Raw genomic sequence first — 12,370 nt, 5'->3', positions numbered from 1 at the left:
ACTCGCTGCAGCGTTGAAGCTTTTATCCATCAGGAAAGGGTTTCATGACAATCATGTTCTGTTCCACTGGCATTTTAATTTCCGCTCAGCTAGTTTTTGTGCAGACAGTTGGCATGTCAGCTTGAGCTCCTAATGATGGGTTGTGTGACATAATCATGTGGGAAAACAAAGAGAACCAAAATCTGTGCAATGAATCGCCCCACCCCTTTTCACCCCCCTTATGTGAAATACTGTCAAAATAAATGGACTGAAGTGGGCTTCAATACTGAGCTGTTCTTATGAAAAATAGGATGTGTGGTTTGTGCAAGAAGACAGAAATATTTGTTTGGTGTGTAATTGTTGAACTAATCCTGTAATGGTTTTGCTGCGAAGGAAAGGGAAGTTGATAGGTAAGTTGTGTGTATACAGCATGTTAGTTACAGTGTAGGGAATCTGAGTGTCTGAAAGGGGAGTTGGTGAGTAACCGAAGTGCCTGAGCCTGCACTACTGCTTACGGCTCGGGGGTTCGGTGTGTACGTAATCCTGCGGTGCTGTCTCCGAAACACATATCTCTACTTGTTTCTATCTGGTTTATTCTTATTTCTGCTGAGCCATTTGAATGGACATGCTCTTCACAGTACTGGAAAGCGAACATTTTCTTGATTTGTTAGGTGCATGCGTATTTAATTACATACTACCGCTGTAGACAACCCTTGTCTCACTCCTTTGCCCGCTCCACATAAATATCATCTGTGCTCAAGGCAACAAATTTGTACAGTGGAAAAATGTTCACAACATCATATCACAAACGTTTGAAAGGGAATGCGATTGCATTTTTGTTGTTGTTGTTAATTCTATGTTTATGTGGCAATACTTACTAAATTTTCAGATTCAAATGCTTCATAGAAGTGCAGAGCTAACGTGGCCGGGTGCTGTGGGGGCTGCAGCCTGATGGCCCCTGGTGTGCTCAGTGCTGGGCAGGGGTGGCCATCCCGGCTTGGCGGTGGCCGTGGCCTGTCTGGGTGCTGCGCCAGCCTCGTGCCCAGCTCCTGGCCACAGTGACATGGTGTCACGTTGTCACGGCACTGGGCCGCATGTGGCTCCACGGCTGCCGTCTGAGGGGCTGGCTCCTGCCTGCATTATTTGAAAACGGAGATAGGCATGGAGAAACACACTTACAAAGAGCACAAGGTGTAAGCGTGTCGGCAGGGAAGGCCTGCACTGAGTGAAGCGTGTGGCGGGCCAGCGCCGGCAGGCATGGATGCCCTGCTGAGGTGTTTGTCCTGCTTGTCCCCCAGCACCCAGCCGCTGAGTTTGTGTGTACGCGCTTGGAAATCATTCCTGAAATGGGAGTTTTTCCACCTCTTCACACTGTCCTTCCTTGCTTCTGCTTTGGTTCTAGTAGGGATTTTCATTTCAGCACTAACATAAAGCTGTCTGTCCTGCTCCACAGCCTTTGAGTCTGCTGCCTGAACGTCAGGATGGCAAAGCAAAAGCAGAAGAACGTGGAGGCAGCGGGAGAAGAGGAGATGGAGGAAGACGACAGAGGAGAGATGGCAGACCTGAGCAGAGCCAGCTCTGGGAGCGCCTGTGGAGCGGCAGGGCCAGGGGGCCGCGGCGGGCTGCTCCCACCTGAAGGCATGTCCTTGGGCCCGGTGGGTGGCCACACTGTGGCCTGCACACTCACCATCTCACTAGCCATCCCTGCCCGGCCCACAGGTCAGCACCTGACACTGCAATTCCGAAGAATCCTTCTTTTATTACTTCATAAGTTCATGTGGCAGAGACTTGAATGGCTTAAGGCAATGATGTTAGAAGAGATGTTAGTTGATTTGAATTTTCCTGGCTAGAGCGCTGCAGCAAGTGGCCATGGGGGATGGGTGCCCCTTGCCATGGGGTGACTGTCACTAGCAGCTGAAGGTCCTTCCTGGCCGCTGGCTCCATGGTAGCCACAGGTACTCCAGGTGCTGATCTTGGCTGGCGCTTATTATTCAGCTGCTGCCTAACAGTGAAAAAAAAGGTTGGTTTTGGCATATATACTCAACTTGGCCACTTCTGATTTTTGGTCGTTTAAAGGTGATATATATATATATTTAACTTGTTATTTTAGCATAAGGCAGCAGCTGTGGTACAGGCAGCCTTCCCTTGAGCCGTGTGGAGCTCTGCTTTGTGGAAGTTCTCTGGATAACAGGACATATATGCCTTGGGAATTGCAATCACTGGCTGTCACGCTGCAGGAAGCGAGGATGAAGGGGGCAGTTCCAGGAACTTTATGGACCATTGCAGTTGTTAAACCTGGGTAAGAGCCGCAGGGTTGGGCACTGGGTTGAGAGTTTCATGTTCACCACTCGTCTGTGTTCAATCAATCATTTTTCTGTTGGGATGCTGGAATGAATGCCTCTAACCATTTTGTTGTTGCAGAGAGCATTAATTCCCCCTGAAAGTGTCATTTTTGACAACATTTAAAGCTTCCAAGTAATTTTAATATTCTTTCTAGGACAAAAGCAGAAGATATCCAATCCCCCTGATTTTCGAGGAAAGAGAATCCAAGTTGATGAATCGGGAGCTATTCCAAGAATGCAGCATTGCTACCACATTGAGTACTTCCTTCTACCAGATGACCTCGTACCTAGAAAACTGGATTTCGTGGTGTTTGGGGTGGTAGCAAAGTTATTTACAGAATCTAGTTCCAAGGTAAAATATAATAAAACTACATAATCCAAAATGCCATATATAGAAGGTAGGAAAATGTTTTCAGATATATAATGCTGTAGCTGCATATTGCTTTATCAGCTGTCTAGGCCTTATCTGCACGTGCAGATATCGAACAAATATCAAAGGTAGAACTTGACTCTGCTAGCCCAGATCAGCAGTAATTTGTGATGTTTATAGTAAGAGGCTGGTGGGTTAAAGAGTATTTTATTTTCCTCTAGATATCAGTTTCCTTGGGCTTATAGCTTTTATTTTTCAAGTACTAAGATGATAAAATAATAATTTGAAGGCAACTACATTTTATTAACGATAAAAAAAATTGAAATTTTTGCCTTTGATCTTCATTGCGTAGAAAAAGATTTTTAAGTTACTTGAAGAATTTTGCACATTTTATTTAGGCTTGTGTCTAACTGAATCCTGTGCATTGAAATACAGGAACTTAAAGAATTTGGTGTGTTGTTTTGAATACACCTTGGGTTGTTAAGAAATCATGTCTAAAAAGTCAGTGCTAACATAATTAAAATATTTGATTATGAGAGTTGGTTTTAAAGCAATCTGTGCAGTCTCACATTTTGTCTTTGCATGACAGTCTTCCCAATGGCTCTCTTTGATTACTTTGCTCTTCTGAGTATCAGCTTGATATTTTTGTTAAACAAGATGCGCTTGCAAAGCTGCTGATTGAAGTGTTATACTGGCAATTCTAAGTGCTTTATTCTTACTGTTTGCCAGCATATAGATGTGAAGCTTAGTGGTGGTCCTTTAATTTTATAAATACCAGTTCAACTTTTTAAAGGGTATACATTTGCTTTTACAGTATTCTGTTAAGTCTTCACTCCACAGTCTCATGCTGAGCAACAGCTTAATTGCTGTTTGTTCTTGCCTCGGGTCTTTGTATCAGACCTTGGCTTGGTAAGACACTTTGTCTGGATCCAACAAAATATGCTGCTCTGACGGAGCAAGGCAGGGGGTTGCGTCATGTAAGACCCAGCAGAAGCTGAAGGGAATAAGATATGCAGGCTTGAGAGCAGTCGTGATAGTGGTCAGCATGTGAATGCAAATTCTTCAGTACTGGTCATCTCCTGTAAATATTTTAATCTTTTGTTTTAATAGGCTATTACACCATGGATTGAAAATGACAAGATGTGGATATCATGGGACCATAGTGTTGATATCATTGTCGCCAATGAATATCTAATAAAACTAAGAGATCACAAAACTTTAAAAATCTGGGATACCAAGGACAAAAAGCAAAGCTTTGTAAACAAAATATTATTTCTTCACTAGAAAGGGATGCAGAGGCTGTTGGTAAGTCTAATGCAATAAATATTAGACAACATTTAAGATAAAACATATCTTGAAATTGTGACTGCACCTATTGATGTTACTGTTGAGATTATTTGACATTTATACGTCATTCCCATTAAGATAATTCCTACTTGCTGGTGATTTAATGAATGCATGAGTCAGCTTCTGAAAATGTTGGTGGCAGGAAAATATAGTTAGGCCTGTGATCTGAACCTTTGAAAACTAGCAAGTTTTTTGAGGCTGTTGGGTAGTAATGGTAGCAATGGATGTATTCGTTTTTTAAAGATAGATTTCAAAGATTCTTCTTATTGTCCTGAGAAGCCAAACTGGTACAGCCATGTTTTTATGCTGTGTGTCTTTCGATTTCATCTTCTCCCCCTGTTGTCTTCCGCAACCCCATAACCTGAATCTAGCCCTAAATTTTGGCCACACTAGCTTGAAGCTCATTGGTTTCAAAGACAGTTATTTTATAATTTATATTTCATTTTTACTAGTTGAGTTAATGTCATTAGACCTTGTTAGGGCTCTTATAGATATGTGTGACGTGAGATCTGAGTCCTTAATAAATACCAGAGAACTAAACATGAGATGAAACCTAAGAGTAAATGGGGTATCCTTTGATCTGATGTCCTGAAACTACTGTCAAAATTAATGTTACTATTGAAATATGCATAATTTCTTAGTAAAAGACTGTAATTGTTCTCTCTTTCCCATGTGTATCAGTGGATAGGGTTTTGGTGGGGTTATAAGATCTCAGGTGCTAGTTAGTTAATAAAGGATTTGGTTTCTTTTGATTGAACTAATGCTAATAAACGTTTGCTCAGAGGTGGCGGGGTTTGGCAGCACATAGGCTTTGCAACTGGTGGGGATTTCTGACAGCATTTGGGTTTGCTCTTTAAGACAGGTTGAGCACCGGAGTCGTCGTTGTTGAGGAATGGAGACTTGTTTGTAGTTCGGTATTTTCTCACGAGCAGCCTTACGTTTGAGCCGCAGGAGGAAGGCAAGACGAAGGTTTGAGAGCTTTCCCTCCCGAGGCAGCATGCTGCCGGAGGAGCCCCCGCAGCTCACTGCCAGGGCTGTTTGCCTCCTCTGCAGGCTCAGTGTTCTGGCAGGTCCCGCAAACCTCGCCTGCCCCAAGATTGTCTTTGGAATATGTATCGCTACGCAGTACTCAGGGAAAACATTTTATGCTAGATTCTTCTGCGGGCTTTGAGGTAAATCTCAGTAACACTGATGATTTTCATCTCCAGATGAACAGACCTGAAGTCCAAGAGTGGCTTCTTACAGATAGTAGGAAAAGGGTAAGAGGTGCCATGGGAAAATCATTGCTCAAAATTTGAGTGGCTCAATCAGACTACGCAATGAAGTCTAAGCCAGGGAATTTATTTTATTTTATTTTTTTCCCCGATACGTGGGGTAAAACATGCAGTGCTGTCACAAAGAAAATACTTTGAAGAGTGTCAGCCAGCACCCAGCTGTACAAAAATCAAGGCAGCAAAGGAATCCAAGGCACAGGAGGAGCCTTCCACCCTTCCTGTAGGAGGTATACCAGTATGGAAGCTGGAACTAGCTTATGGGTGAAAAGGGAAGGGGAGTGCAATGGCACCGTGGGCAACAGATGAGCAGGAACAGGACCAAGGAATCTACTGAGGGAACAAGGTGTTGCAGGAAGGCTGAAGGTAGTAGGTCTAGTTAGGACAAGTTTTTAATAGCTTTGGGATAGAATTGGGGCAGGAAAGAGGTTTAGCTGGCTCACAGAAAGTTATGAAGGGACGCTAGAAAAAAGCATTGGGGTTTTCTGCTGCTTCATTTGTAAGTGACAGCATTAACATCTGGAGCCATGACTAGAACACAAGTTCCCAAGTTCTTTCTGTTTCTCTGCCATTGGCAAATATCTGGAATCCAAGCAGCAGAATGCCACATGTCCTTTGAATTGCTAGTGCATGGAAGAAGTATGGAAGTGCTAGCTCCTGGCATTGGTGGGGTCCCAGCTGTATGCCGTTCTGTAATCTGGCCTTGCATTTCGCTGATTGAGAGCCTGCTGCAGTACTGCTGCAGGTAACAACCTGGCCTTGCAGCGGGTTCTCCATGTACCGGCAGCACGTTGGTAGCTGCGTCTTCTTAAACCCTGCTGCTAGCTTTCGTCGTCCCTGTGGAGCCCCGTGCAAGCTTGCTAATGGGAAAACTGGGATTTCTCTGCACCAGGGCACTGCTGAGTGGAGAGTGCTCTGCTCTGAGCTCAGAGGCACGTGGTACTGCGTTACAGAGCCCGCCAGGAGAACGTGGGGGTTGAGAGCTCACAACAGCAGCCGAAGTCAAGAGCAAATGAATGAAAAGTTAATGCCATTTAAAATAAATATAGAATGTGAGAATTCTGAAAAACACCCTAGGTCCTTGGCTTTCCAGCTGGGCTATCAAGGTTAGTGAAAATCTTTTGCCTTATTTTTTTGTACTTCAATTTTCAGTCTCCACACCGGAGAGAATATATGACATGTTGTTACAGAAAACTGAGAAAGCAAAAAGACACTTCAGCAGTGAGTGTTACAGAGCTCTCTAGGAGAACTTCAGTAACTCTTTTGATACACCAGGATTACCACTTGGATACTTTGAAAGAAATTACACCAAGACCTGCATTGTGCATTAAGAAACCCCCTAAGTTTTGAAATATTCTTTCATCGAGCAACACACTGAACAATAGTGTGCTGTCTGGTGCAGCGGACTGTGGAAAAAGAATCTGAGGTCTTGGATACGTACATGAATTCAAGCAGCATAGACTGTCTATTGTGAAAATCTCTGCTTTTAGGCAGTTGGCCTTGCAATTTAATGGTTGTTTTCTTAGAACGTTTTTATGAACAAAAATGTCCAAAAAATACTGGAAAGCAATTACTTTGACACTCCTTATTTTTACTTTAGTCATATTGTAAAAACACAAACAATACTTGCTTCTTTTGTTTTTCTTTTTTTTTTATCCTTAATTTTACATTTTTCTGGTGAAAACAAACCTCACAGCTAGGTCGTCCCTTTGTGATTTATCTATGATTTTGTTAGATCTACAAACAAAGATGAACTTGCCAAATAGAATTATCCAAAGGGAAATCTTGTTACCGCAGGAAGGTACTGAGGATTCAGCAGATAATGCGATTTCCTCCTATATTAGCATCTGATGTAGGGCTGCTTACGTTCTGTTGGGAACACTGTGTCACCAGCTTTGGTTGGTTATCTTTGTAGGGGGTTTTTGATGATTAATGGCACGCGCCATCTAAATAGAGGTGGGTTAACTCCTGGGGTAACTAGGCGAGCAGAACGCAGCTGTGTTTTGGTCGTAGTGCCATCTAGTGATGGGCACAGCGGGGATCGACGGACCAAATACTAAATCTGTAAAGGTGGAAAGTGTGTTCGAGGAAATAAGGGACAGGAACACGGCTTCCAGTTCAGATGAATGGGGAGGTGCCAGCATTTTGCCTACACGCTAACCCGTTCCATGTTAAGGAAGAAAGGAATGTTCTGAAGATGTCTTAACCTTTCTTTTCGTTGACTGTAAAAAATTGTGTGCCCTATTGGGTGTATCAGTACTTGTGCTCTGTGAAATAAGTAAGCTGCTACAGTTTCTTAGAATCCTCTTTATAGCTGGATAAAAACCTAATATTACACTGCTCTGTCTTTGCTGGCTTCCAGGTGATGGCAAATTTTGGCCTTTATTGTGTGGAACATAGCTATTCAAGGGCAAATTGTCCTTGCCACTCATACACAGGGTTGTTTTCCTCTAATCTCACTGTAATTAAGACTTACATCTCAGTGTGCTTAAGGCTGATACATTGTGAGGTTAACTGTTGAGTAATAAACACCGAAACCCGTGGCTGTAGAGTGGTTTTCTGTAATTAAAGAACATTTGAAGACAGTTAGGTGTAGTATACCATACTTCTAGCATATATAAACATTCACTAAATATCTGGGCATTTCTACACATTGTGGAAGAGCTCTGGACACTGGTAACACTACTTTTTTTGTGACTGTTCGCTAGAATAGCAATTGGAACAGCTTATTAAAATAAATAAGGCAAAAGTAATGTATTATTTCTTATGTATGCAGTCTTTCATGTGTTAAGATACATTATTGACATCAGTAGATGTTTAAGTACAGATAGCATATTCAGCGTTAACAAAATATTAGTTGGGTACTCTCGCCTCATTTTCATTACTTTGTTAATTCCTAGTTTTGTTTTAAATTGCATATGATAATTACCATGGAACTTATTTTTCTAGGTAATAAAGTATGACTTTATAATATTCTAGTTTCTCTGCATGATCTCTCAAAATCCCTCAAAAAATATTTAATTTCCTATATTTTAGGCTTATTCAAACTCATCCTTGAGATGCAAACAAAAATTAAATGGGCTGTGATTTTGAGTTAAAAAATACAGCTTGCATGAGGCTTCTCACCACATTTTCCTAGAGCTTTACAGTTGCATTTTGTTAGTCTTAATGGACTTATTAAAACAGAGAAATACTTAACAAATGTAAAAACTGTTTTAATTCGGCAAAAGAAACTGATCTGAATGGATTAGCAGCATCTAATTGTGGTTTGCCAGATCCATCAAGGAGAGATGACTTTTGTACAGTGAGGTAAGAGTGCTGCACTTGCATTGGGGAATGTTGATGTGTTAAAAAGTACAGTTGAAGATATATAATTGGTTTTTTAGTACCTATGGGTTTTTTTTTTTAATGCTGTATAATTATACTGTGGTTTCAAAAGTGGTTAATTACTGCTTTTTGCACCGATGCCTACTGATTATAGGAAAGGAGAAAAAGCATCAAGATTTAATACTTCGAGCTTGTTAGTAGTAGATTTGGGGTGAAGTAGCTGTTATGAAATAATTACATAAACCCAGACTTTGCTGGGCTGAAAGAGTTCGGTAGTGGCAAAAGCGTGGAGGTTGCTGTTCAGGGCAGCTCATTCTTTTTGAAAGGTTGAGGGTAGTGTCAACAGGAACAGTTGCTAGCAGAGCAGGCTTTGCTGGCTTGTGAGCTCAGTGGATCAACTATTAATTTGTATTGGGTCAAATTACCATGAGGTAATTTTCTAAAGCAATTAAGATAATGCTGAGTTTATAGGGAACTGTGCTGCTACAGCAGTATTTGTTCTGTTCTGCTTTTAGGCACAGTTACTCTCTCTTTGGGTTTAATAAGTCATTTGCTTTAATAATTTTCAGTGGTAAATTTCTAACAATTAGCATGTAACTCTAAAATTGTAGAAAATGCTAGAGGGTTCAAGACGTGATTAAAATATAACAAAAGAGTCATATTTTCTTGGGTATTACTCATAAAGCAAAACTTTGGACTTGAAATAGAAATGAATCATGAATAGGGTGTATCTCAAATACGTCATTCAGAATGTCATCTGAAAAAATAGGAACTCTTAAATGACTTTCTCAAGGGTCCCATTTTGTCTCTAAAAAATTAATTGGTGATAGCGCAAGATAATGAATCCAGTCCCATATTTTATGATGCACTTTCTCATTTTGTGCTGTTATGTAACTTCAAGAATTTCTCCCGAACAAGAATTAGTCCAACTGTGACTCTGCTCAAAAGATAACGAAACCAATGAAAGGACTCTTAATGCCTTCGGCACAAATTTATGAGCTTAGCTTTACAGATGCATATTTCTGAGTATTTTCTATGCTGTGAGAACAGTAATATTTCTGATGAGCATATCTGTAAGTGAATCTTGCGGATCAAATGGTGTGGGTTTGTTTTGCTGAAAAAACCCATGCATTTGTAGAGTCGAAGAAAATCAGAAAGATTGTTGAATTGCACGTGGAAGCAAAATCGTTAGTGCAAAACCATCTTTAAAAAACCCATTCTCACAACACTTAGAAAATCTAGCCACCTTGCTTTAAGTTCCTAGCCTGTGTTTTGAGCTGCTAGAGGCTGAACGCTTCTCTAACAAAGGTGCTGAATTGTAAGATTTGAGAGAATCTTGATTTTTTTTCAATCAGTGCCTTGTTACATCACCTTGCATAATTCTTGGTTTGCTGCCTGTTCTGGTTTTAACAGTCCTCAGTTCCTGGTTTTGTAAACGAAGTGTTCGTGCCCGCCATACTGCAGCCTTTGCCAACTGAGCTGTTTCCTTTTGCGTTGTATTTTTGAGCGTGACAGTAAATACCATATGATTGCATGATGAAAGCTTCAAAACTGCTAGAATCAGTGGGGCTAGTGTGTTTATCTTTTGCATATTGGTTTGTGGTAATAGAAATGAAAAAACAACCTTTGGAATGGGGTTTTATTTATTAATGGCTTATGGGAGGAGATAATCGGTGCAAATGGGAGTTGGTGTTGTTGAAAATAAGTAGAGTTTTTACTCCAAAAATAGCATTGGTGAAATCCTGCTCTGTAACTCCCACAAGCATATCCTTTCTGCTCAGAGGTGGGTGTCCACGTTGTTTGAGACTTCCTGTAGAACCCCAGGGCATCACCATACTTTGGACTTGCTCCGCATTTGGCAAGCGTCTATATTGCTGAAGTATAAAGATATTTGAAGGCTATTTGTCCAGGTGAAGTCTGAAGGTGTAGTTCCTTATGCCGTTGCAGTTCCCTTGCGTGCATTTATGCTGTCTGTCATGCCAGTAACAAGGTTCGGGTGAAACGTGAACAAATGACATCAGTATTGTGAAAAATGAAGAGCATGTGTTTAGTCTCCATGCAAACTGAACTTACAATACATATTAGCTGGAATAGAAATAATTTTTAGATAGAAATATTCTAGTAGTTTTCTAAACCCTTCCATATCTTTACTGGAAACTGATTTAGAGGTGTTACAGGCTAATGGCACAAGAGCTATTGAAGAATATTTATCAGGCTATTAGTTCTGGGAAAATTTACCTGTTCAAAGTGAAGCTCAAACAGGATAAAATGAATGAACATTTATCCTTATGTACGTCACTGTTGCTCTTTCATATACCTGAACATTCTCATTCCACCTGTGTTGTGACTGTGGTGATGTTTCTTTCTAGCTTTATGTTATTGTAATGATCATTCCTTGTGGAGGACTTGTAGTGACCTGACAAGCAGCCTACATGTTTACTCTAAAAGCAAATCTGCCATTCAGGAGGTTATATTTTACCAATTTTATTGGCAAAGTTTTGCTGCTCCTTTGCACACATGGAAAAGAATCTTTTTTTTTTTTTTTTCTTCTAAAGAATCAGCTTCCTTCTTGCCTCATTTTGTGTCAAAAGTCCACAGCCAGGAAATATGGTGGTCACAATAATTGTATGCTGCATTTCTTCTCTCAAATTGGTTCCAGAACAATTCTTAATACTGCTGTAAATGCCCACATATGGTCTGATATCCTCTGTGCTTCCTCAGTTTGCAGCAGGGAGGTTTCCAATAAATTCCACGTTGCCTCCATGAACTCCACACTACCATTTCCTTCATTTATTCCCAACACCTGGAGTTTTCTATATATAGTGATGGTCTCTAGGGTCTCCAGCTCTTTGCAGTGACTTATTTAGTCTGTATGTATTGAGGCAAATGAAACAGCCTTAGTGTTTGGTTTTTTTAAGCAGGTGTGGGTTTTTTTCCTTAGCATGATTGTTTACTCACAAAACCACATATAAACTTTTTTTTTACTTAGATTTGTTGTTCCCAAAGTAATTATTTTGACAATCTGTCATTCACTACGTAGTTACCTGTTACATATATTAAGAATTTTGACTGTGGTTTTATAGGAATACAAAGAAAATCTGTATTTTTAATGTTGTCACTTTTAGTGCTGCAAAACCATGCAGCCAGCCGCCTTTCTGCCCACTCCCAGCTATTACTATGACCCTTTTTGAAACATCTCTGAGGATAGGTAGAGTTATTAGGGAAATGCTTGCCTTAATCTGGGTAAGGGATTATTATTTTTAGTGCTATAAACATATATTGCTTCAAGCTTCACAGCCACAGCCTTGATTTGTTGCTCACTGCATGGATGCCTGTCCAAATTAAAATAATGCTTGTGAATCAGCTGAAGAATTTAGACCTCTGAGATTAAGATTCCTGGAGGGAGGAGGAGGAAGAAAGTATGTTTGACAGGTTTAATGCCAAGGATAAAGGGAAGATGTAGCACATATTAATAAATCTAGAGAAAATGCTGTAGATTGAATATGATAATCTGGAGAAAATGCTCAGCACGAGAAAGCCTTAAAGCAATCCTTGTGAGCAGCTGTGGGGGCAGCAGTCAGGGAGAGCTGGGCTTTGTGTCCCAAGCATGTAACACGAGTCATGCTCAGAGATGGCTAGATGACATCTACCATTCTTGCAGTCTATGTTATTAGCAATAAAATGGTTGTTAAAGTCTTAAAAAAAAAAAAGGGATGTCTTCATGTGTGTAAAAG

At 40.7% G+C, this 12,370-nt stretch overlaps 1 protein-coding gene across 1 annotated transcript in view; it reads left to right on the top strand.

The window, feature by feature from the left end:
- CFAP92 (cilia and flagella associated protein 92 (putative)) overlaps positions 1-12,370 on the top strand; it is a 40,522-nt gene that overhangs the window by 6,215 nt on the left and 21,937 nt on the right. Inside the window, 3 exon segments of the mRNA XM_040590518.1 lie at positions 1,433-1,698; positions 2,477-2,673; positions 3,802-3,974. Of these exon segments, the coding sequence (XP_040446452.1) occupies positions 1,461-1,698; positions 2,477-2,673; positions 3,802-3,974 (608 nt within the window). The 5' untranslated portion in view covers positions 1,433-1,460.

Source organism: Falco naumanni, chromosome 4 (genome assembly GCF_017639655.2).
Source record: "Falco naumanni isolate bFalNau1 chromosome 4, bFalNau1.pat, whole genome shotgun sequence".
In the NCBI taxonomy this organism is placed as follows: Eukaryota; Metazoa; Chordata; class Aves; order Falconiformes; family Falconidae; genus Falco; species Falco naumanni.
This window is presented reverse-complemented; position numbering and strand designations above follow the sequence as displayed.